General features: G+C 39.9%; 1 protein-coding gene across 1 annotated transcript in view; it reads left to right on the top strand.

The window, feature by feature from the left end:
- The window catches only part of frrs1b (ferric-chelate reductase 1b), a 33,190-nt gene extending 8,788 nt beyond the window's left edge, over positions 1 to 24,402 (top strand). Inside the window, exons 4-16 of the mRNA XM_053412924.1 lie at positions 10,188 to 10,282; positions 10,422 to 10,557; positions 11,841 to 12,029; positions 13,904 to 14,002; positions 14,093 to 14,231; positions 15,113 to 15,226; positions 15,821 to 15,936; positions 16,130 to 16,216; positions 21,902 to 21,999; positions 22,124 to 22,182; positions 22,656 to 22,793; positions 23,829 to 23,896; positions 23,978 to 24,402. Of these exons, the coding sequence (XP_053268899.1) occupies positions 10,188 to 10,282; positions 10,422 to 10,557; positions 11,841 to 12,029; positions 13,904 to 14,002; positions 14,093 to 14,231; positions 15,113 to 15,226; positions 15,821 to 15,936; positions 16,130 to 16,216; positions 21,902 to 21,999; positions 22,124 to 22,182; positions 22,656 to 22,793; positions 23,829 to 23,896; positions 23,978 to 24,070 (1,431 nt within the window). The 3' untranslated portion in view covers positions 24,071 to 24,402. The remainder of the gene's footprint in view (positions 1 to 10,187; positions 10,283 to 10,421; positions 10,558 to 11,840; positions 12,030 to 13,903; positions 14,003 to 14,092; positions 14,232 to 15,112; positions 15,227 to 15,820; positions 15,937 to 16,129; positions 16,217 to 21,901; positions 22,000 to 22,123; positions 22,183 to 22,655; positions 22,794 to 23,828; positions 23,897 to 23,977) is intronic.
- The last annotated feature ends 642 nt before the right edge of the window (positions 24,403 to 25,044 follow it).

Consider the following 25,044-nt stretch of genomic DNA (forward strand, 5'->3'; position numbering starts at 1 on the left):
TGCGGGTGCTCGGGCCCGCAAGTGCTACAACGTAGCCCTAGTTATTATTATTATTATTATTATTTCCCTTTGGGGGGCTTTTTCAGGGTCTAGACATGCTCAAAAAGTTATGAAACTTTGTAGGAAATTCAAGGTCTGCGGATATTTTAGTATTCTGGAGTAATTGGAATTGGGCGTGGCAAAATGGCTCTACAGCGCCCCCTGGAACCAGCCCCTAGGTTTCCACATAACGGATTTTCATCAAAATCTGGATATAGGTGTATCGTGACCAGTCATGAAAAAAAGTCTCATGGAGCATTATGAAAAACGCAACAGGAAGTCCGCCATTTTGCTTTTAGTGGCCATTTTGGCAATATCCCACATTTTTACTTTTACGTACTTGTCCCAGGGCTTTCATCAGATCAACTTCAAATTCAGATGAGTGTCATCACAACAAGATGGAGATAAAAAATGATTGAGGGATTTTTTTTTTATCACACCATGTGACCGTGGCATGGCGTTAAAAATTGGTTACACGCCATCAAAACACGGGCATCTGTATCTCGGACATACATGTTCCAATCAAGTCCAAACTAGACATGTAAGACAATAGTCCCCGCCTGATGACATCTATGCATAAATGATGACTTAAAACCGCAGCGCCCCCTGGTGGCAACAGGAAATGTCTTGTTTTTTGCTTGTCTTACACCTGGATGAATTTCTCCTCATCCACTGACCTCAACCATGTCAAACTGTATCAAATGGGTCCCAAGACATTGACAATGAAGACATAAGATTACCGTGACTTTTCGTCAAACGCCATATGAATGGCGTGGCATTAAAGTTCATCAACTCGCCGTGAAACACGAAATTGCTGTAACTTCAGTGTTCATGATTCTATCTCTCTCAAACTACATGTGTGTAACAACAGCCCCCCCCTGAAGATATTCATATGGTTTTAAGAAATGGGCGTGGCAAAAAAACTGACCAGCGCCCCCTATAGGGCAACCCCGGCACTACGATGGCCGACATTTATACAAATCTATCGGGACATGTGTCGTTTCATAACAAACAAAAAAATATCTTGGATAGGTATGCTTGACCAAACAGGGAGGCCGCCATTTTGGATTAAGTGGCCATTTTTTTTCCATATTCCACATTTTTACTTGATGCACTTGTCCCAGGGCTTTCATCAGATTAACTTCAAATTAAGATCAGTGCCATCACAACAAGATGGAGATAAAAAGTGATTAAGAGATTGACCTTTCGTCACACCGTGTGACCGTGGCGTGGCGTCTTGAGTTTGATTAAACGCCATCAAAACACGAGGTTCTGTATCTCGGACATACATTGTCCAATCGAGTCCAAACTAGACATGTAAGACAAGGGTGCCATCCTGATGACATCTACACAGAAATTATGACTTGAAATTACAGCGCCCCCTGGTGGCAACATGAATTGACATGTTTTATTCTTTGATGAACTGCTCCTGACTGCTTTAAGATATACAGCTCAAATGAGCTCAGTCAAGTCATTGAATCAAGGTCAGAATTGTGACATTTCCTCAAACCATTTAAACATTGAGGTGCGGCGAAGGATCATCCTTCGCCAAAGGACACGATGTTTTCATAAGTCCACTGTGCATTGTCCTATCACTACCAAACTTCTGTCACATGATAAGAGTACAAGCCTGAACAGCTCTATGTGTCAATATTTCCTCAGTGTCATAGCGCCACCTACTGATTATCCATGAAACAGGAAGTACTTTGTTAATCCACACTGCCTTATCCAACCGGCTCCAAACTTCTGACCTATGATCACAATCCTGATCTGAACAGCTCCATATATAAACATTAGTTCAGGGTCATAGCGCCACCTACTGATCAGTGTGAAAATTACATTGTGGTAAAATTTTCCAAATGACACGAAACTGCTCACGCTACATCAGAGCGGCTACTTGAACAGATCTATAAGTCTGTGTGTAATAATAGTGATGGCGCCACCTACTGGCAAACCTACTGCCGCAGAGCGCAAAACGCATGCAACGTGGAGAAGTGCATGCTCGATCGATGATGTGCGCTTGGTCATCGATCGCTCTCTCCACCGACCGCAACAGGCTTCAACGTGCGGGTGCTCGGGCCCGCAAGTGCTACAACGTAGCCCTAGTTATTATTATTATTATTAGGGCCCGAGCACCGAATGGTGAGAGGCCCTATTGAATCTGTAAGGATTTTTATTATTATTATTATTATTATTATTTCCCTTTGGGGGGCTTTTTCAGGGTCTAGACATGCTCAAAAAGTTATGAAACTTTGCAGGAAATTCAAGGTCTGCGGATATTTTAGTATTCTGGAGTAATTGGAATTGGGCGTGGCAAAATGGCTCTACAGCGCCCCCTGGAACCAGCCCCTAGGTTTCCACATAACGGATTTTCATCAAAATCTGGATATAGGTGTATCGTGACCAGTCATGAAAAAAAGTCTCATGGAGCATTATGAAAAACGCAACAGGAAGTCCGCCATTTTGCTTTTAGTGGCCATTTTGGCAATATCCCACATTTTTACTTTTACGTACTTGTCCCAGGGCTTTCATCAGATCAACTTCAAATTCAGATGAGTGTCATCACAACAAGATGGAGATAAAAAATGATTGAGGGATTTTTTTTTTATCACACCGTGTGACCGTGGCATGGCGTTAAAAATTGGTTACACGCCATCAAAACACGGGCATCTGTATCTCGGACATACATGTTCCAATCAAGTCCAAACTAGACATGTAAGACAATAGTCCCCGCCTGATGACATCTATGCATAAATGATGACTTAAAACCGCAGCGCCCCCTGGTGGCAACAGGAAATGTCTTGTTTTTTGCTTGTCTTACACTTGGATGAATTTCTCCTCATCCACTGACCTCAACCATGTCAAACTGTATCAAATGGGTCCCAAGACATTGACAATGAAGACATAAGATTACCGTGACTTTTCGTCAAACGCCATATGAATGGCGTGGCATTAAAGTTCATCAACTCGCCGTGAAACACGAAATTGCTGTAACTTCAGTGTTCATGATTCTATCTCTCTCAAACTACATGTGTGTAACAACAGCCCCCCCCTGAAGATATTCATATGGTTTTAAGAAATGGGCGTGGCAAAAAAACTGACCAGCGCCCCCTATAGGGCAACCCCGGCACTACGATGGCCGACATTTATACAAATCTATCGGGACATGTGTCGTTTCATAACAAACAAAAAAATATCTTGGATAGGTATGCTTGACCAAACAGGGAGGCCGCCATTTTGGATTAAGTGGCCATTTTTTTTCCATATTCCACATTTTTACTTGATGCACTTGTCCCAGGGCTTTCATCAGATTAACTTCAAATTAAGATCAGTGCCATCACAACAAGATGGAGATAAAAAGTGATTAAGAGATTGACCTTTCGTCACACCGTGTGACCGTGGCGTGGCGTCTTGAGTTTGATTAAACGCCATCAAAACACGAGGTTCTGTATCTCGGACATACATTGTCCAATCGAGTCCAAACTAGACATGTAAGACAAGGGTGCCATCCTGATGACATCTACACAGAAATTATGACTTGAAATTACAGCGCCCCCTGGTGGCTACAGGAAGTGACATGTTTTATACTTTGATGAACTGCTCCTGGCTGATTTACAATATACAGCTCAAATCAGATCAGTCAAGTCATTAGATCATGGTCAGAATTGTGACGTTTCCTCAAACCGTGTAAACATTGATGTGCGGCGAAGGATTTTCCTTCGCCAAAGGACACGATGTTATCATAACTCCACTGTGCATTGTCCTATCACTACCAAACTTCTGTCACATGGTCAGAGTCCAAGCCTGAACAGCTCTATGTGTCAATATTTCCTCAGTGTCATAGCGCCACCTACTGATTCGCCAGGAAACAGGAAGTACTTTGTTAATCCACTCTGCATTATCCAACCGGCTCCAAACTACTGACCTATGATCACAATACTATTCTGAACAGCTCCACATATAAATATTAGTTCAGGGTCATAGCGCCACCTACTGATCAGTGTGAAAATTAAGTTGTGTTAACATTGTCCAATTGACACAAAATTGCTCACGCTACATCAGAGCGCCTACATGAACAGATATATATGTCTGTGCGTAATAATAGTGATGGCGCCACCTACTGGCAAACCTACTGCCGCAGAGCGCAAAACGCATTTAACGTGGAGAAGTGCATGCTCGATCGATGATGTGCGCTTGGTCATCGATCGCTCTCTCCACCGACCGCAACAGGCTTCAACGTGCGGGTGCTCGGGCCCGCAAGTGCTACAACGTAGCCCTAGTTATTATTATTTCCCTTCGGGGGGCTTTTTCAGGGTCTAGACATGCTCAAAAAGTTGTGAAACTTTGCAGGAAATTCAAGGTCTGCGGACAATTTAGTATTCTGGAGTAATTTGAATTGGGCGTGGCAAAATGGCTCAACAGCGCCCCCTGGAACCAGCCCCTAGGTTTCCACATAAGCGATTTTCCCCAAAATCTAGACACTGGTGTAACGTGACTAATCATAGAAAAAAGTCTATTGGAGCATTATGAAAAATGCAACAGGAAGTCCGCCATTTTGCTTTTAGTGGCCATTTTGGCAATATCCCACATTTTTACTTTTACGTACTTGTCCCAGGGCTTTCATCAGATCAACTTCAAATTCAGATGAGTGTCATCACAACAAGATGGAGATAAAAAATGATTGAGGGATTTTTTTTTTATCACACCGTGTGACCGTGGCATGGCGTTAAAAATTGGTTACACGCCATCAAAACACGGGCATCTGTATCTCGGACATACATGTTCCAATCAAGTCCAAACTAGACATGTAAGACAATAGTCCCCGCCTGATGACATCTATGCATAAATGATGACTTAAAACCGCAGCGCCCCCTGGTGGCAACAGGAAATGTCTTGTTTTTTGCTTGTCTTACACTTGGATGAATTTCTCCTCATCCACTGACCTCAACCATGTCAAACTGTATCAAATGGGTCCCAAGACATTGACAATGAAGACATAAGATTACCGTGACTTTTCGTCAAACGCCATATGAATGGCGTGGCATTAAAGTTCATCAACTCGCCGTGAAACACGAAATTGCTGTAACTTCAGTGTTCATGATTCTATCTCTCTCAAACTACATGTGTGTAACAACAGCCCCCCCCGAAGTTATTCATATGGTTTTAAGAAATGGGCGTGGCAAAAAAACTGACCAGCGCCCCCTATAGGGCAACCCCGGCACTACGATGGCCGACATTTATACAAATCTATCGGGACATGTGTCGTTTCATAACAAACAAAAAAATATCTTGGATAGGTATGCTTGACCAAACAGGGAGGCCGCCATTTTGGATTAAGTGGCCATTTTTTTTCCATATTCCACATTTTTACTTGATGCACTTGTCCCAGGGCTTTCATCAGATTAACTTCAAATTAAGATCAGTGCCATCACAACAAGATGGAGATAAAAAGTGATTAAGAGATTGACCTTTCGTCACACCGTGTGACCGTGGCGTGGCGTCTTGAGTTTGATTAAACGCCATCAAAACACGAGGTTCTGTATCTCGGACATACATTGTCCAATCGAGTCCAAACTAGACATGTAAGACAAGGGTGCCATCCTGATGACATCTACACAGAAATTATGACTTGAAATTACAGCGCCCCCTGGTGGCTACAGGAAGTGACATGTTTTATACTTTGATGAACTGCTCCTGGCTGATTTACAATATACAGCTCAAATCAGATCAGTCAAGTCATTAGATCATGGTCAGAATTGTGACGTTTCCTCAAACCGTGTAAACATTGATGTGCGGCGAAGGATTTTCCTTCGCCAAAGGACACGATGTTTTCATAAGTCCACTGTGCATTGTCCTATCACTACCAAACTTCTGTCACATGATAAGAGTACAAGCCTGAACAGCTCTATGTGTCAATATTTCCTCAGTGTCATAGCGCCACCTACTGATTCGCCAGGAAACAGGAAGTACTTTGTTAATCCACTCTGCATTATCCAACCGGCTCCAAACTACTGACCTATGATCACAATACTGATCTGAACAGCTCCACATATAAATATTAGATCAGGGTCATAGCGCCACCTACTGATCAGTGTGAAAATTAAGTTGTGTTAACATTGTCCAATTGACACAAAATTGCTCACGCTACATCAGAGCGCCTACATGAAGAGATCTATATGTCTGTGCGTAATAATAGTGAAGGCGCCACCTACTGGCAAACCTACTGCCGCAGAGCGCAAAACGCATGCAACGTGGAGAAGTGCATGCTCGATCGATGATGTGCGCTTGGTCATCGATCGCTCTCTCCACCGACCGCAACAGGCTTCAACGTGCGGGTGCTCGGGCCCGCAAGTGCTACAACGTAGCCCTAGTTATTATTATTATTATTTCCCTTTGGGGGGCTTTTTCAGGGTCTAGACATGCTCAAAAAGTTATGAAACTTTGCAGGAAATTCAAGGTCTGCGGATATTTTAGTATTCTGGAGTAATTGGAATTGGGCGTGGCAAAATGGCTCTACAGCGCCCCCTGGAACCAGCCCCTAGGTTTCCACATAACGGATTTTCATCAAAATCTGGATATAGGTGTATCGTGACCAGTCATGAAAAAAAGTCTCATGGAGCATTATGAAAAACGCAACAGGAAGTCCGCCATTTTGCTTTTAGTGGCCATTTTGGCAATATCCCACATTTTTACTTTTACGTACTTGTCCCAGGGCTTTCATCAGATCAACTTCAAATTCAGATGAGTGTCATCACAACAAGATGGAGATAAAAAATGATTGAGGGATTTTTTTTTTATCACACCGTGTGACCGTGGCATGGCGTTAAAAATTGGTTACACGCCATCAAAACACGGGCATCTGTATCTCGGACATACATGTTCCAATCAAGTCCAAACTAGACATGTAAGACAATAGTCCCCGCCTGATGACATCTATGCATAAATGATGACTTAAAACCGCAGCGCCCCCTGGTGGCAACAGGAAATGTCTTGTTTTTTGCTTGTCTTACACTTGGATGAATTTCTCCTCATCCACTGACCTCAACCATGTCAAACTGTATCAAATGGGTCCCAAGACATTGACAATGAAGACATAAGATTACCGTGACTTTTCGTCAAACGCCATATGAATGGCGTGGTATTAAAGTTCATCAACTCGCCGTGAAACACGAAATTGCTGTAACTTCAGTGTTCATGATTCTATCTCTCTCAAACTACATGTGTGTAACAACAGCCCCCCCCTGAAGATATTCATATGGTTTAAAGAAATGGGCGTGGCAAAAAAACTGACCAGCGCCCCCTATAGGGCAACCCCGGCACTACGATGGCCGACATTTATACAAATCTATCGGGACATGTGTCGTTTCATAACAAACAAAAAAATATCTTGGATAGGTATGCTTGACCAAACAGGGAGGCCGCCATTTTGGATTAAGTGGCCATTTTTTTTCCATATTCCACATTTTTACTTGATGCACTTGTCCCAGGGCTTTCATCAGATTAACTTCAAATTAAGATCAGTGCCATCACAACAAGATGGAGATAAAAAGTGATTAAGAGATTGACCTTTCGTCACACCGTGTGACCGTGGCGTGGCGTCTTGAGTTTGATTAAACGCCATCAAAACACGAGGTTCTGTATCTCGGACATACATTGTCCAATCGAGTCCAAACTAGACATGTAAGACAAGGGTGCCATCCTGATGACATCTACACAGAAATTATGACTTGAAATTACAGCGCCCCCTGGTGGCTACAGGAAGTGACATGTTTTATTCTTTGATGAACTGCTCCTGACTGCTTTAAGATATACAGCTCAAATGAGCTCAGTCAAGTCATTGAATCAAGGTCAGAATTGTGACATTTCCTCAAACCATTTAAACATTGAGGTGCGGCGAAGGATCATCCTTCGCCAAAGGACACGATGTTTTCATAAGTCCACTGTGCATTGTCCTATCACTACCAAACTTCTGTCACATGATAAGAGTACAAGCCTGAACAGCTCTATGTGTCAATATTTCCTCAGTGTCATAGCGCCACCTACTGATTATCCATGAAACAGGAAGTACTTTGTTAATCCACACTGCCTTATCCAACCGGCTCCAAACTTCTGACCTATGATCACAATCCTGATCTGAACAGCTCCATATATAAACATTAGTTCAGGGTCATAGCGCCACCTACTGATCAGTGTGAAAATTACATTGTGGTAAAATTTTCCAAATGACACGAAACTGCTCACGCTACATCAGAGCGGCTACTTGAACAGATCTATAAGTCTGTGTGTAATAATAGTGATGGCGCCACCTACTGGCAAACCTACTGCCGCAGAGCGCAAAACGCATGCAACGTGGAGAAGTGCATGCTCGATCGATGATGTGCGCTTGGTCATCGATCGCTCTCTCCACCGACCGCAACAGGCTTCAACGTGCGGGTGCTCGGGCCCGCAAGTGCTACAACGTAGCCCTAGTTATTATTATTATTATTATTATTATGTTTTATACTTTGATGAACTGCTCCTGGCTGATTTACAATATACAGCTCAAATCAGATCAGTCAAGTCATTTCGATCATGGTCAGAAATGTGACGTTTCCTCAAACCGTGTAAACATTGATGTGCGGCGAAGGATTTTCCTTCGCCAAAGGACACGATGTTATCATAACTCCACTGTGCATTGTCCTATCACTACAAAACTTCTGTCACATGATAAGAGTACAAGCCTGAACAGCTCTATGTGTCAATATTTCCTCAGTGTCATAGCGCCACCTACTGATTCGCCAGGAAACAGGAAGTACTTTGTTAATCCACTCTGCATTATCCAACCGGCTCCAAACTACTGACCTATGATCACAATACTATTCTGAACAGCTCCACATATAAATATTAGTTCAGGGTCATAGCGCCACCTACTGATCAGTGTGAAAATTAAGTTGTGTTAACATTGTCCAATTGACACAAAATTGCTCACGCTACATCAGAGCGCCTACATGAACAGATATATATGTCTGTGCGTAATAATAGTGATGGCGCCACCTACTGGCAAACCTACTGCCGCAGAGCACAAAACGCATTTAACGTGGAGAAGTGCATGCTCGATCGATGATGTGCGCTTGGTCATCGATCGCTCTCTCCACCGACCGCAACAGGCTTCAACGTGCGGGTGCTCGGGCCCGCAAGTGCTACAACGTAGCCCTAGTTTTTAATTGATATTTACAATATATATATATTTGCCCCTTGATCTACACCAAGTAATCTTTAACGAACCGAAAAACATATACTTTTTGATAAATTCTGCTGATTTAATCAATAATTTAAAGTGAACTCTCCTCTTTAAATTGTTCAATTTAGCTTGTTACGATTAAACAAAATAAATTACACAAAAGTTTACAAGTTTGGAATCTTTCTGAATCTTTCTGGCTGGGCAAACATACAAAACCAATATGTTCTCAAATAATGTCTGAGACAATTGTTTACCTCAGCTGTAAAGATGACTAGGCCTTTGTTGGACACTTAATCTGCAGATGTTTCCACAACACACATTTCATAAGCACAATAAAACAGTTCTGTTGCCACTCTTCTGTCAGCGATCACTGTTCAGCTACAATAACTCAACACAGAGATATTTAACTTTGAAAACCAGCCAGGAAAGGTGGAGATTTGTGCCCTGTAAGCCACTGCGAGTGAAAGATGTGTGCAAAAGGGGTCTGAATTCAATAAACTCAATCAGAGATAATAACTGAATAGACTACTTATTAATAATTAAGTAAGCAACATATTCAATAGATACGCAGTGATACTGATTAAACTCAAACACAGGCGCGACAGATAGTTATTTTCTATAACAGTTATTGAAAAACATGAGCAAAAAAGCGTTCTTGTTGTCCGAAATGCATAAATCCTATTTGACTCTGCTCTCAGGCTCTTGTCTCCATGTCTCCCTGCTGCTGCACCACCTGCTTCCCCCTGCAGTGTACATGCTGCTCGTCCCCTCTTATAGCACATAATTATTACTTACTGTATGTATGAGCTAAACCATGACCTAAGAAGCTGCCAGTCCTGGCAGGCCACCTCAGTGGGGATCAACATGATGTTTTTAATGAGCTTGTTCTTTCTGGGTGTATGCTGTTGTGAATCCCTATCATTTAAAGGGATCTGGGGTGAGCCACAAGAGAAACACAAAAAAGACCCAGGTCCTGGCAGTTTGGGAGTCACCAGAGAAGCCTCCACAAAGAGTCCAGTTTCTGTGAGTATGCATCACACTGCAGGCTGATATCCGGAGCCACCCTCAAAGCGCTGTCCAGCAGACACAGTATTCCAATTCATTCATTTGTAAAGATGAATGTATTTCAGTAAGTCAAGGTGGGTTTAATTTGTTGTTGCAGTGTGACAGTGGTACATGACTATAAGGTTTACTGGGTGAAGATTGCAGGTCCTGTGGTGTCACTGAGAGGAATGACTGCTGCTCCAACCACAGCATTATCTCCTCAAACCACCAGCCCTACTGCTCTGTCCACACAGGTCAGTATCTCACCCACAGAGGGGAGACAAATAATACAAAGTATAGCCTCAAAAATTACATGTTTACTGGTTCACAGATACATGTTTCAGAGATTTCTAAATTAACATCTGTACATGGAATTAGGTTTGTGGTGCACACAGCTTTCCAGAAACCCTGTCTCTATTAATTTAGATCAAACACAGACCTTAGGGGAAGGTTTGCACTTCATCCCGAATAACAAGATCCTTGCCGTTCAGAGTAAGAATAGCATATCTAAACTGTTATCTTCGGAACAGTGAAAGCAAGGTTCATATCACATTGGTACAGGATATTGCAGGAAGAACTAAAGGAGAATAATTTGGATATTAAAGAAAAAAGGGAACTAGAGATCAACACAATAATCTCTGATAAACAATGGGAAAACTCATGCGAGCAGGGACACAGAGTAACCAGTATTCCTAACTGGAGGGAATTTGGATGGAAGATTAAAATGAGATACTTCAGAACTCAACTTATAACATCTAAATGGAGCAATACCTCAGCACAATGTTGGAGGGGTTCTGGCAAGGTGAGAGACCACACACATATATTTTGGCACTGTCCAAAGTTATCAGAATATTGGCAAAAAATACAAAGGGAAATAAAAGCATGTTTATTTATAGACATACCGTTAGAACCATCACACTTTATTTTAGGGATATTGCCTGATAACCTTGAAGAAAATAGTCAAACAAAACTTCTGAGAGCCCTTCTTCTAATAGCAAATACAGTAATAACAGCCTCCTGGCTAAAACCACAGCCCCCCACAATAACTCAATGGAGGGATATAATTCAAGATATGTACAGGATGGAACACTTGAGTGCTCTATTACAACTGAAAACAGAGGTATTCATAAACAACTGGTCCCCCGTTGCTCTACACTTCCATTTGATTTGATAAGCAGAATATAGAAATATTTCTTTTCTTTTTCTTTGTTTTTCCTTTTAAAATAATGGACATTTGCAGGCCATCCTCTTTCTCTTTCGGAATACTGTCTTGATGTAATGTCATGTGTGATGTACTGTGTAATGTGTGGTGTACTGTGTAATGCGTAACTCAATTCTGATATGCCTGGACCTTCATGGCTTGGGCCCAAGACATCCATGGACAGTTAACCCCACTAGCCTAAGACTTGTACCTGTGACACCTAATTTCATGTTAAAAATGATTGGATGTGATGTACTGTATGACTGCATTTGATAAAAGGAAATAAAAAGAAGTTAAAAAAAATAAATAAACTGCTATCTTCTTCCCTCTCCTCAGTTTAGTTCAGTGGGGTGTGGCCACAGTAAATCTTGCCTCAGAGACCCAGTGGGCTGCGACCCAGAGTCAGATCCCCACTGTTTCTTCCTGTCGTTTACCACTGATGAAGCAGGACGGAGTGTGATGTTTGAACTTAGTGGGCCTACTGAGGGTTACATGTCCTTTGCCCTGTCCCACGATAAATGGATGGTGAGTTTTACTTCAATCATGATGACATTTACTTTTCAATCACAAGAGTCACTTATCATTAAATAACCCCCGAAAGTATAATTATTTCAATTTAAAAAAACAGAAATCCCAGGTTTATCAATGATAAAGTATGATGAGTGATGGACAGAAAGAAGGAAATCATTAGAGTCCATCTTTTCCTTGAAGTCTGAGAACTAATCAGCGATTTCGAATCTTTCACCCTGGTTACCTTAAATTACATATTCATAACTGCTGGCATTAAATTCCCAAAGTAACATCCTTCCTGTCAACAAATGGTCTTCCTTCATATCAATACAGTATCAGAATGCGTTGAGACTTGACTTTAGGTTTACGTGCTGCCCTGAAGCTTTATGCTTAAATGATAAAAAACTAATTGTTCACCTATACTGTTGATGTGAAGACTCTCAAACATGAGCCACTCAAACCCAGTTGGATGATTGTACAGTTGAAAAAACAACTTGTGTAAAGTGGTGTCACTGTGTACAGTATATTTAGGAATCAATGTTTGAGTCTATATATATTATTTATAAAAAAATGGCTTGATGTACAGTATATGTATTTGACAAAAAAAATGTGGGTGTCCATATGTCCAATATTTCGTCCATATCAAAAAAACATTTGGTGTGTTAATATCTTGCTAATGTACAGCATTTCCTATAGAGAAATTCCATACAATAAATTTGAAATTTGGCAAAACACTCTTAAGGAAATACAAGGACAGATTGTATTAGAGCAGGTCATATGCATTTTTAACCTGGGTATGTGCAATTGCGATTCTCTATTAGCAGAGCCTTCTAGAGGGTGGGGGCCACCACGCTTAAAGCTCTGTCTCCAAAAGTCTGTAGTCTGTTGTTGGGGATGGTGAGCAGACTCCGCTCAAAGGATGATAGTTTGTTTTAATGCAGAAACCTTTCAGTGACTTTAGCCTCAACCAAAGTGCTTCTATAAACAAAACTGGCCTCTAGTTAGACAGTCGTGCATTTTTTACTCCCAAAATCCATCATGACTGTCTCCTCTAAAGGGATAGTTCACCCAGAAATAAAATGTAATCATTATCTACTCAACGCTATGCCAATGGAGGAGTAAGTGAAATGTTTGAGTCATCAAAAGACTTTTGGAGTTTCAGAGGTAAACAGAGTTGCAGCCGAAATCCAATCAAATTGAAGAAATTAGTGACCTATCTTCAGACGTAATAAACAGAAAAAAGATAACATGCCTCTATACTGCTCCTGTGGTGTCATCAAAGAATCTGCAAGCCCTGACATTCACATTTGACTCAAAACAAGCTAATTTTTCACCGTGTACTAAGCTTAAATGTCCCCAGAAGTGGCCAAGCTATGATGTAAATTAAGCCTTTTCAAGTCGAATTTGAATGTCGGGGCTTCCGGACACTTGGATGACACCACAGAAGCAGTATGGAAGCGTGTTTTGTTTTTTGTGTTGCTTTAAACTGCTGAAGAGAGGTCACTTATGTCTTCAATTATATTGGATTCGGCTGCTACACTGTTTACCCTTGAAACTCCAAACGTATTTTGTGGACTCAAACACTTCACCCACCCCTTCATCGGCATAGCGGGAGATAAATGTCTAATTAAGATTTCCTGGTGAACTATCCCTTTTATGTCTGTGCTGCGGTTAATCAAAATGCTTGACCGATTTTAACCCAGCATTTTAACATAATCTAGCCAATTATTATTTTGCCACCACAACATGACTTTCAAAACTGTCAAAACACGTGAATGGAATTTATGGGAGATAAGGCTGCCTCTGCAGACACAACAACTTTAAGGTACTGACAGCAATGAGCTGTAAATTAATATCAGTGTTTGTACTATTTATTTCTACCCTTGTAGGGGAATGATGACATCTATCTCTGCGAGAATGACAGAGGCAGTGTAACCATCAGTGCTGGATATGTCTCTGGACGAACTCACCCTGAGCTGGCAACAGAGGTAAACACTGACTGATCGTCATCACCACAAAGTATCAGTGGCTGTACTGTTGTAACCATCGGTTTTCAGTACTAACCTCTCTGTTTCCAGGAGGCTCTGTGGGGGCAGGCCTGGAGACTGGTCGAGGGAGTCATCCAGTGTCGTTTCCACAGAAGCATCCACCTACATAACAGATTCAACTTAAACCAGAGCTACTTCCTGTTTCTGGCACATGGTAGATCTCACCATGGTAAGACAGTGGGAAAACTCAGTTCTGAACAGTGAACAGTTTTAATAAACTAGTGCCTGTCCTAAATCCCCCTGTTTGGAAGGGCTGTTTGCTTGGTCTGAGGTAATGCTCTGGACCTGCTCCAAATTTATCCCACTGGCATACAATATACTGCTACATTTTGTTTTACATGTCTATGGTGGAGAGTGACATTATAAAACTTTGCATTCATCCTACCCGGTTTATCTGCACAGAACATTTTGTAGTCAATGTTTTTCATGAGATGAAACTGAATTTACTTTATTATTGTTCATGTGTAAGGGTTATATGTGGGTGTGTGTTTGAATAATTAACTTAACAGCTGTTGTTTATTCACATTGTATGTAAGCAGGTTCCAAGATCTGTTAATTAACAGATTTAGTGTTTTCACATAGGATGAATATGACAGGTTTTCTAAAATTGACGTCAACCTTTGGGCATTAACCTCAACCCTCTCTTGTATATAAGCCAAGTAGTGTGACCTGTGTTTATTAACTGAAAGGAGGATGTAGATGTTAAAGGTTAAGAACACCCTTTGACTATTTCAGGTTCAGCTTTGACCTGCTGAAAGTTGTTGATTTGACTTTCATGCTCCCAACTTCCTATGTGTCTGCTGAGTCGGATTCTGTTGTATTAATGGATGGAAACACTTTGAAGGCTTGGGAGATTTATTCTTTTCTCACCTCGGGTCATGTGTATTTTAATCTGATGCATCAAACCTTCAGTGGGAATACTTTTATGACTCAGTTTGCTGAGAATAGCATAGTTTCCTCTTCAATTAATGCTGGAAAAAAACTATGGAATCCATAAGGTTGTCTAAACTTTGTGCAGAGTGCATATTGGTAAAACTCTGTCCTCCATAGGTTTGATCTACAAACACCATCATCAACCTCTCATCTCCACCATGCAGAAGGTGATTACTGGACTTCCGGAGGTTCTCAGTGGCTCGCGCTCCCCCCTGCTAATCAAGTTCCATGGTTAGTTCCACGAAAGTCTAAAATCGGAAGATTACAGAAAGACTGCTGTGTTCATTTCATCTCAGAGTAGCGCAAAGCTGGACAAAATAACATCAAGCCATTTTGTGTTCCGTAGAAAATTAGGCACAGTAACTCTGTCATGTACTGATACATGATTTATGGCATGTTGAACTACTGAATAGAACCTTATAACCTGTCATCACCCTGTTTCCGTTCAGACAGTGATAGAGATGAACATCACTGAATCTTACTCCATGTGGTATCACTGTAGCTCCAACATGTGGTAACATGTTTGCACGCATCATCTATTCAACAGTGTACCTACTGTGTATGTTGGGTATGTGTGTAGGCTACCTAGCTAAAATTCCAGAATAATAAATTAACATTAAAGGGAAAATCTAAATATTATCAATAAATCTCCAAGAACAAAGGCAATATGAAGACTTTCCACAAACAAACAAGAACTTTGAGCAATAATAAATAAAACAGACATGTACAGTATTCATAATAGGTCGGAAGCGAGCGTGACTAGCTCATGAATCTCTCCCCCTTCCACCAAATATTTACAGATCATCACCTGTGATCTGTCCTCAGGTGTGTTCATGCTGACCGTCTGGATGTGGATAGTGAGCACAGCCGCCCTCATTGCTCGCCACTACAAAGACTTTTGGCCCGACACAACAGTGCTGGGACGACGGCTCTGGTTTCAGGTGAGAACCCCAGCATATCTGTATTTCAATATGCTCTGAAATATGCTCTAAATGTTATCGACAGAAACATACACATTAATCTTAACAATAATATTCTTAGTGTGTTACTGTCTGTCTTCCATGGACCTGACTAAACAGTCTTTCCAGTTAGAATCTAAATAGTCCTTCTCTCTTCATCTCCTTGTCTTTTCAGCTCCATCGAACCATGATGGTCTTGGCTGTCGTCCTAACTAGTGCAGCCTTCACTCTGCCTTTCATATACAGGAGGGGATGGAGTAAGGTAAGGTTGTCGTGTGTGTGTGTGTGTGTATTTGTGTGTGTGTGACCACAAACCCTCCATCTTGTCCATCTGTCTCTCAATCTGTTTAAGTGGCTCTTAGCATTTCAAAATCTTTTGCTGTCTATCTTTGAGTCAGTCCCATCACACTTTTCTACACAACTTGTATTGGCGGTAGTCAGTCTAAATATATATATATGGAGAGGTACTGCTACAAGGTATATATATCTTAGCAGTCTTTATATATATATATATATATATATATATATATATATATATACCTTGGAGCAAAACCTCTTCATGGCATTTTTTGTGACCTTTTCTCTCCACCAGCGTTGTCTAAAGGAGGCTTTCAGACCAATTGTACACTCACAATTACACATTCAAAGATGGAGCAATATTCAGCTATGATTTTATCAGATTCTCACACTGAAACACAATTAATTTCCCAGGCAATGTGCTTTCACACGTGCTTTTCCATTCACAATGAATGGTAGCTCAACGCTCTGTTTGAGTCGGTATGTGTGAAATTGGATGAATAAATGTTTTTTCAGCTGTGGAGTGAGTCACCTTCACAGAACATTTAGCAAATATTCTTTTATTTTCGATTTCAAAAAGACTGATTAGACATACCATAATTATGTATTCACTATATTGTCAAGGTAGTATACTGCTCTGTGAGGTTAAATGCATATCAATGTTTTAAACTAAAGGCTAACATGTTCACCTGAAAACACTTTTACCATGGTAGTCATCTTTGTGGAGTACGTTAGCATGCAAAAATGGCTAATTAGCTTTTTAAATAAAATATATGCTAATGGCAATGGAATCACCAGTAATGGTCAGTGTTGGACAAATTAGCATTATAATCTTTTTATCTAGTTGGCACTAGATGAAGAGTTTAGTGGAGTGAAGTTATTACATCTCACCCTGAGAGGAACTTGAATGTTAAAGCAAAATTCTATGGCTTTGTCTATCAATTCACTTTGAATTCTTAGTCTGTGATGTATTTAAACAATGCCATCAATGTATGATTATCATGATAATATGATACAACTGATAAGATAGAATTATAATGTAAAATTTGTATCTTTGATAAGTTAGTCACAAGTCTTTCTTCATTCAAACTGTTTCCTTTGAGGTGATTTTAGGAAGTAGAAGTAAGTAACTAAGCTTTTTCTGCCATGATTGACATTTTGGTCAACACTGTGAGCTGCACTGGGGTGTGTATGTGTTTGAATGACTCAGCCAGATTAATCACATGCTGTTCTGTGGTGTGAGTGACAGAGTGTTGAGTCCATCGAAGCATTTGTTCACCCTGACTCACCACAGAGGCTGCAGCATTCAGGACAGACACAAACAGAATAAAAATACTAATAAAGATGTAATAAATCTTATCTTATCACACACACACACACATACACACACACACACACACACACACACACACACACACACACACACACACACACACACACACACAGAGTTGACAAGATTTTGTGCAGTAAAATGTAAAAGATTGATTAAAGTTGTATCTGTTATCTTACAAACACAGTAAGTGCGACATGTTTTAAATATAAACACAGCGTACTACTTTCAGGTTTTAGTGAATAATGTTGTCTGTAGTCTGCATGATGATGATTTTAGTTTGAATCTAGAGCCTAGCCTAACTTAGTTTTAAATAAAAGATTAGCTCAAAACATATTTTTAAAATATTTATCATCTTAAAATATCTTCTTTAAAGATCGAAAAGAATACTGACAGGTAGCTTGTTACCGTTTGCTTCTGGGAGGATTTTCGCATCTGAGATGACCTGAATTCAGAAAGTTTCCTCTTAAAAAACTCAGGTGGCTTAGCAACATGACTTTCATGTTTTGTCTGGAGATACCGCTGAAGATGTGGTGGCTTAATGCCACTGTTGGCTAATCTCTCCCCACAGAAAAAACAAAAAGTGTAAATAACCCAATCTATGTTATTGTTAATATTGTTGAAGTGTCTTTCTGTTATTTTATTGTGAAAATTTGCTCGCTTTAAGGTCATACAATTTCATTTCCGCTTTTGTATTACATGCTTTTATTTTGAAAGGGTACCGGTAGAGACGCGGACTTCTTGTTATGAATCATTAACTTCACAACGGAAAACTTTTACGTTTTAGCGACCCTCCGAAGAGGCACAAGCTCTCACGGTGTTGTTTAGGGAAGGCTCTCTGCTCTGGTTTCGCCTTCTTTGGTACTTGTCCCTCCGTGTTTCAGCAGCATTGCTGCTGCACTTCAACTCGACTCCATTGTTGAAGTTTTCAAGGCAGGTGATGACAGGTGATGACAGGTTGCGTGTGCCAGGTTGGGTCAAACCATCGGTATGGGGGAGACTCTGTTTTTTTAGGATAATTAAATTGAAAAGCCTACTGAATATAAAATTTAGTTCATGAACTTACACTTATATTTTATTGAACATTTGTTAAATAACAAATTTTCAAGGATTTTTGAATGGATGCTAATTTTAAATATATTTAAAAAAAATCTCAAGTACCCCCAGGGGTACGCGTACCCCCATTTGAGAATCACTGCTATAAACAATCTAGTTTTCATGTCAGATTATCTAAACCATGTTTTATAACGTAAATATGATGTTATTGAGCTTCATGTGGAAACACATGATCAATATGTTTCTCCACATCATAGCCCATTTTATCCATTGTTTACAATCAAGGTTAATTTAGTCACTGACTCCTGCTTTGAGTGAATTATATCAATCAGCATGAAAAAATTGGAAATTGGCTGAAGTGGGACACAATGAGGAAAACTATAAACATGAGAAAAACTCTATTGAATAGGGAAATGCAGTGCTGAAAAAAAAATGCATAAAATGAGAATGGAATGCTCCACATTCTAAAGTAATAGAGAAGACAGTAGCTAGATGAACAAGGCTAAAACAGACCTGAAACATAAAGTTATTAATATTTTCCGCTCCTTGACCTAGATGCTGTATATTCTCTTATTTTGTGCAGTAGCCTCTAGGTGTCTGTCTTTCCCCATCACAGGCTGTCAGAACATAATTGACTGAAGGTTCACCAGTAAATCATAACTCAATTATTTGAAAAGATACTGATGAAAGATGATGTGGTTCTATCCTCACTCATGTCAGGGCTTCTATTGTTCTGTTTTTATACAAACACTTTATGTACAGATAAAGTGTGTAGTTATTTTACTCTGTAGCTGTTAGGATCAGTGGGTGAGGGATCTTCAGACCACATGCAAGTGGAAGGTTGTCCCCTCCTCTGGATGTAGTGGCTGTTGTCACAGATTAATGAAATCTAGTTAAATTAACAAATAAGATGCAAAGTGACTCATGTACACATGTAAAATGTAGTTTAATTAAAAAAAGGATTCTGCTCGTATCCTCTCAGTGGCTGTGGCTGAGGGGTAGAGTGGTCGTCCTCCAACCTGAAGGTCGGCAGTTAGATCCCCAATCTGACCCATCTGCATGCAAGTGTCCTTGAGCAAGATGCTGAACCCCGAATGGCCCCCAATAGAATAACAAAGTGCTGTGAATAGATGCACTGTATGAATGTGTGTGTGAATGTTAAACTGGACTGTAAAGCGCTTTGAGTGGTCATCAAGACTAGAGGAGCACTTTATAAATACAAAACCAAAACCATGACCAAAAACTTCCACACTGTATCTAACTGAATAATAATATTCCTAACAATGCTTTTCAGTGTTTCAATGTTTAGTTAAGGATTCCAGGACATTTATGGCACTCCCTTATAACCTTTTAATATGTATTAAATGTATTACAATATTATTTCCATGCATAGCTTTTTATATCAGAATTACCATAATTAGATTGTTAGCTGCTAAATTTTACTTAAATATTTTCTTTCTAAAGTTGCATGCTGTTAATGAGATGGTATTAATCTTACTCTGTAACTGGATTTCTGAGTTCTCAGAATATAGTTATCTCAGTGAAGGGACAGCTTGTGCACTTGTAACACATGGTTAAGGAGAAAATAATAACATAAATAAGGTTATCGTCAATAGGATGGCAATGCTTATCATGATAGTGAATGCCCTATATTTAGATAGCGCTTAGTTTGTGCTGTTTTTAATAAAAAATAAATGTGCTGCCCATACATTCACTGTATAAATGGGTGAAATGGGCAAAATACTGTACTGTAAATCGCTCACACACAATCGGCAGAGGGTCAATTTGGGGTTCAATATTTTGCCAAAGGATGCTTTGGCAAATGGAATGGGGCAGACTGGGATCAAATCCCTGACCTTCTGTCATGACTGCCTCACATCATGATGCTAATAATATAAGGATTAAAAACATATGCAAATAAACATTGAAAACCACAATGCAGAGGGTGTAGAGAGTAGTGGGTGTCACCCCCGAAAAAATTAAAGAGAATTCACTCATTCACTACCCACCACTAATGCCGATGGAGGGGTGGGTGAAGTTAAGACACTTCTGGAGTCTCAGAACTCCAGAAATTCCTGAAGTTCTTTATCAACTCAAACACATTTCACCCCTCCCCCCTCTCTCCATTGGCATACTGTTGTGGAGATAATAAGATAATTTTCATTTTATGGTGAATTATCCTTTTAAGTACAAAGTAAGTGAATGGATTATTATGGATTTGAATTATTTAGTGAATGTTTCCAATCAGACTGTCCCTTTAAACAGAGACCATAAACTAATTAATCAGACATCTTGCTATAGCTATTTAAGTGTAAGTACTGATTCTTCTTCTTCTTATTACTACTACATTTCCTCACCTCTATCCATCTGGGTCTTGCTTCTCTTGCTTTATCAAAAAAGTTAATAAAAGTTGACATGATCAAAGGGGTTATCAGCAAGTTTAAGAGGGAAGAGAAAATGAAAGTGAACGGTTTATAGTAAAACGTTTTTAATAAAACAGTTTATAGAACAATTTCCTGCATATTTGACCTAGTGTACTCATTGCAGTGAGCACACAATGTATCTGTGCAGTGAGGAACTATTATCAACATTTCAGGTTTTCTCACTGTCAGTTTGACCTTCGCTTAAAGTGATCCTCCAACTGATAAACCAAAGACTTGTAAACAACCTTGCTGATGAGATTTCATTACATTGAAATTTCATTAAATCACAACTGATAGCTATGGTTGTCAAAGAACACAAGTTTATTAAATGAATACCAATCCTAAGAATACAACAGCATAAGTGATTGTAAATGAGTAGAGACAGTTAATGTGTTTCTGATTATTTTCTTACTAGCATAGTAGAACATTTCCCTGCAGCTCCTCTTCCTCTGTGTGTTCTCTTATCATTTAAGATAAGATAAGATAAGATACATTTATTAATCCCACACACATGCACAGACACACTCATGCAAATGGGGCAAAATTTGTTCTCTGCTTTTGACCCATCTGGTGAACACAGCAGGACACACAGAGCATTGGGCAGCCATGCATGGCGCCCGGGGAGCAGATGTTCGGGGAGTAAGGTGCCTTGCTCAGGGGCACTTAGACAGTCGGTAGAGAGAGTCCTCTTGGATGTTTTTGGACAGTTTGAGGTGTTGTCCATCCAGGTAAGTTTTTTGGGTTGTCACTCCTTTGAGTCGAACCAGAGACCATCCAGTCTGATTTTCTGCCCATAGTCCAATTTTTCTGCCACTAGTCCACCGTATCTCTTTCCTCCCAGGGTGCAGGCTCTCACCCTTACATAGGCTGCAGCGTCATGGCTCTGTCTATCATCCAACCAATAATGGCAATTCTCCGACCAGTTCCAGAGTCCCCTAGGTAAGACCAAAAACCAGATTTTAATAACTCCCTCACTTGCACATCACTGTCCTGTGAAAAGCAGCAGTAGTACTTTTAAACTCACCCAGGTCCCGTCTCTTCTCCTCTCTCTCTACATTGGCAGGAGGATCATTTTCAGATGGCTTCACTTTGGAGCAGGCACTGCTGCCCAGATACTTGCCAGTAAGAAGACTAGTTAGAAAAGATTTTATTCTGGAGAAATTAAATACGATTGCTGCTTCTCGATGATGACTTGAGGAGCATGAGTTATTACTTATACATTTTAATTGTTTTGAATGGCAATTATTTCAAAATGTGTAATGCCAGTGTCCTAGACCTCCAGTTGTGAATGCTTAGGCTACAGTAAACAGATTTTTGTCACACTCATTTGGACATTATTGAATTTAAACTGTTAACTTGTATTCTATAATTTAAGGCACCTAATTATTTAGTTAAGAAGAAAAAAAAATTGTGGAAAAAAGCAAAAAGTTTCATCAATAAAAGAAACAAAACGTGAATGACTATATAAATAATTTTTCCAAGCACAGTCTGTGCAGTAAAGCACAATTTACTGTGTGCCCCATGATCCACGTGGTTTTCTTTCACGATGCCTGAGATTGAAATTCAAGCACTTTCTGGTCCTCTCTCCCTCCCAGCAGTGTGTGTATTCCTTGGTGCTGCTCAGCAGGCGCTGCTGTTACCCAGTCCCTGGTCTCCTGCGTTGCTAACTGGATGGCTGCTGTGGATCATGATGGTAGACCTGCTGCTGCTAATCCACCAGTGCAGGCTCAGAGGTATAAGCAATACAGACCCGTATTATTGAATGACATTAAACTGCTTTCAGACATGCACTTAATGGAAGTTTAGCTTTGTGAATGCAAATGCCTGAGTTTGAGCTTCCTGACTTTCTCCGGCCAGTCCCCCAGTAAAAAGTCTGCAGAATGTCCGAAGGAGTCGATGTGAGAATAAACAGGAGATTCTAGACACGCATCAGATGCAAAAATTACCCGAAATGCTCCGGAGATTTCTTTGTTGTTGTGAACACTTTGAAGTGGAAAACCTCTTGCTGCGATGTAGTTGTGTAAACTCAGGCGACCTCCGTTAGTCATGTCTGAAAACGGCTTTAGATTTCTCTTTTGATAGCTGTGCAATTTAGATTAGTTCTTAACGCCTGGAGACGTGGAACACTCGGTATTAACTGTTTGTTTCAATTAGCAGCCAGTGCTGCTGCTGCCTGCAGCGAGAGAATCAATCAATTGTTCTGTTCTAAAGCATTATGACTAAAGCAGGGCAAACGTGTATGTGTGTGTGTGTGTGTGTGTGTACATCACGGGTGGGTGTTTTTATGTGGGTGTGAATGAATGAGAAGGTGAAATAGCTTGGAAATATCATCACACCTGCAGCATCTAGCTTAATGAAAGACGTAACATTAACTCTTTGGGTCTCATTCACCAACCATTCTTAAGATGAAATGATTCTGACATTCACCAATGTTTCTTTATCTTGCATTTCATTTTGTAAGAACAGTATCTATGCACACTGAAGAGCCCACAGCTTGACAATAATCACGCACTGAGTTGGACCTGAATCCAAATATAATTTAAAACATTTGATCAGAACCTGGCCAAGCATGTCAGGATGGATCCTGTCATGCTCAGGTCTAGTATCAGAGACAGCAGAGCTAAGGCTGTTCTTTTACTATGCAGTGATGTTCCAGTTCTCTACATAGCAATGTTCTTGGTATAGTTTTATTTGAACTAAGATATATTGGTTTTAGTGTTCTGTACTTAGCAAACATGTCTGACTAAAAATCACATATGTATCCACAGGCAACAGCAGCTGTGATGATAAAGAGAATATTTCATTTGCTCAGCTTGACACATTGCAGCATGGAGAGGTCAGATTCGCCTTTCTCTATTATTTTTAAATTGTTAGACCTTCCTCTTTTTTATTGATTCTTCACTGTCACTTCTTTCAGATTTCCAAAGAAAAGAAGATGGTTTTAGTTGTGTTCCTGATAGGAAATACTGGGTGTCTGGCTGCATTTATAAAAACTATTGCAATTTTATAATTATTGGACAAATGATCGCCCTACAGGCTATGTTGTAATTGTTGTGTGATTAAGTGTTATTAAGTCATGGCTTTATTGATGTTTTTGGTATTGATATTTGATAGTTGGGTGAAAATAATTAACTTGTCGAATCTTGTGTATCATCACAGTAGCCCAAACTGTTCTTAAACTATGTAACAGTGATTCTATCATTAAAACAATTTCACTCATGCATTAATTAATAGTTTCTCGTAAAGCAGGAGATTCTGCATCTACTTTTGTTATTATGATGTGTCAGTGATGACATGTAACAGCTGTTGTTCACCCTGACAAGCGCTAAAGAACGTGATAGTGTACTGTTTTATTTCATTTTTTTTTATTGCAATTAAAAAATATATTATATACATCGTGATTATCTTTTGTATTTCTGAGTAAATATTCACTTATTTATTTATAAAAACCCTCACAGGTCTGATCACACTTTATTTATTTTTTGCTGCAGAGGCCAGGTGGTACTGATCTCACAGTGTAATTTTAAACATTTCAGATATTATCAAGAATTTATAAGAAATTCAGTTATCCTTAAAATAAAGCATAAGGGTGGTCTTCTTTTATTATTTTTATGAACTGGTGAATTTATGAGTTGTGCGACATACCTGCAGGTAAAATGTTCCATATTGACACATGGGTATCTGACCAGATATTTCATTCATCATCACAGTTATATGTTACTCACACACGGAGTCCAATGAAATAAATGATAATTACATTCACCAAAGATGAGACATTTCCATTTAGGGAAATTTAGCAACTTTCTCCCGTGTCACTGTCTGGATAACAATTTATCTAAGCACACAAGTAAAGAGCATGTTGTGTAGTCCTGGGGCCATGTTGAAAAAGAAAAAATTCAGGAATAATGTCGTAATATCACCAGAGTAAAAGAAAGAAAGAATTAGTCATTTTACAAGAATAAGTTTGAAGGAGGCACATGGAGC

The sequence above is a fragment of the Pleuronectes platessa genome, chromosome 20, assembly GCF_947347685.1.
Source record: "Pleuronectes platessa chromosome 20, fPlePla1.1, whole genome shotgun sequence".
In the NCBI taxonomy this organism is placed as follows: Eukaryota; Metazoa; Chordata; class Actinopteri; order Pleuronectiformes; family Pleuronectidae; genus Pleuronectes; species Pleuronectes platessa.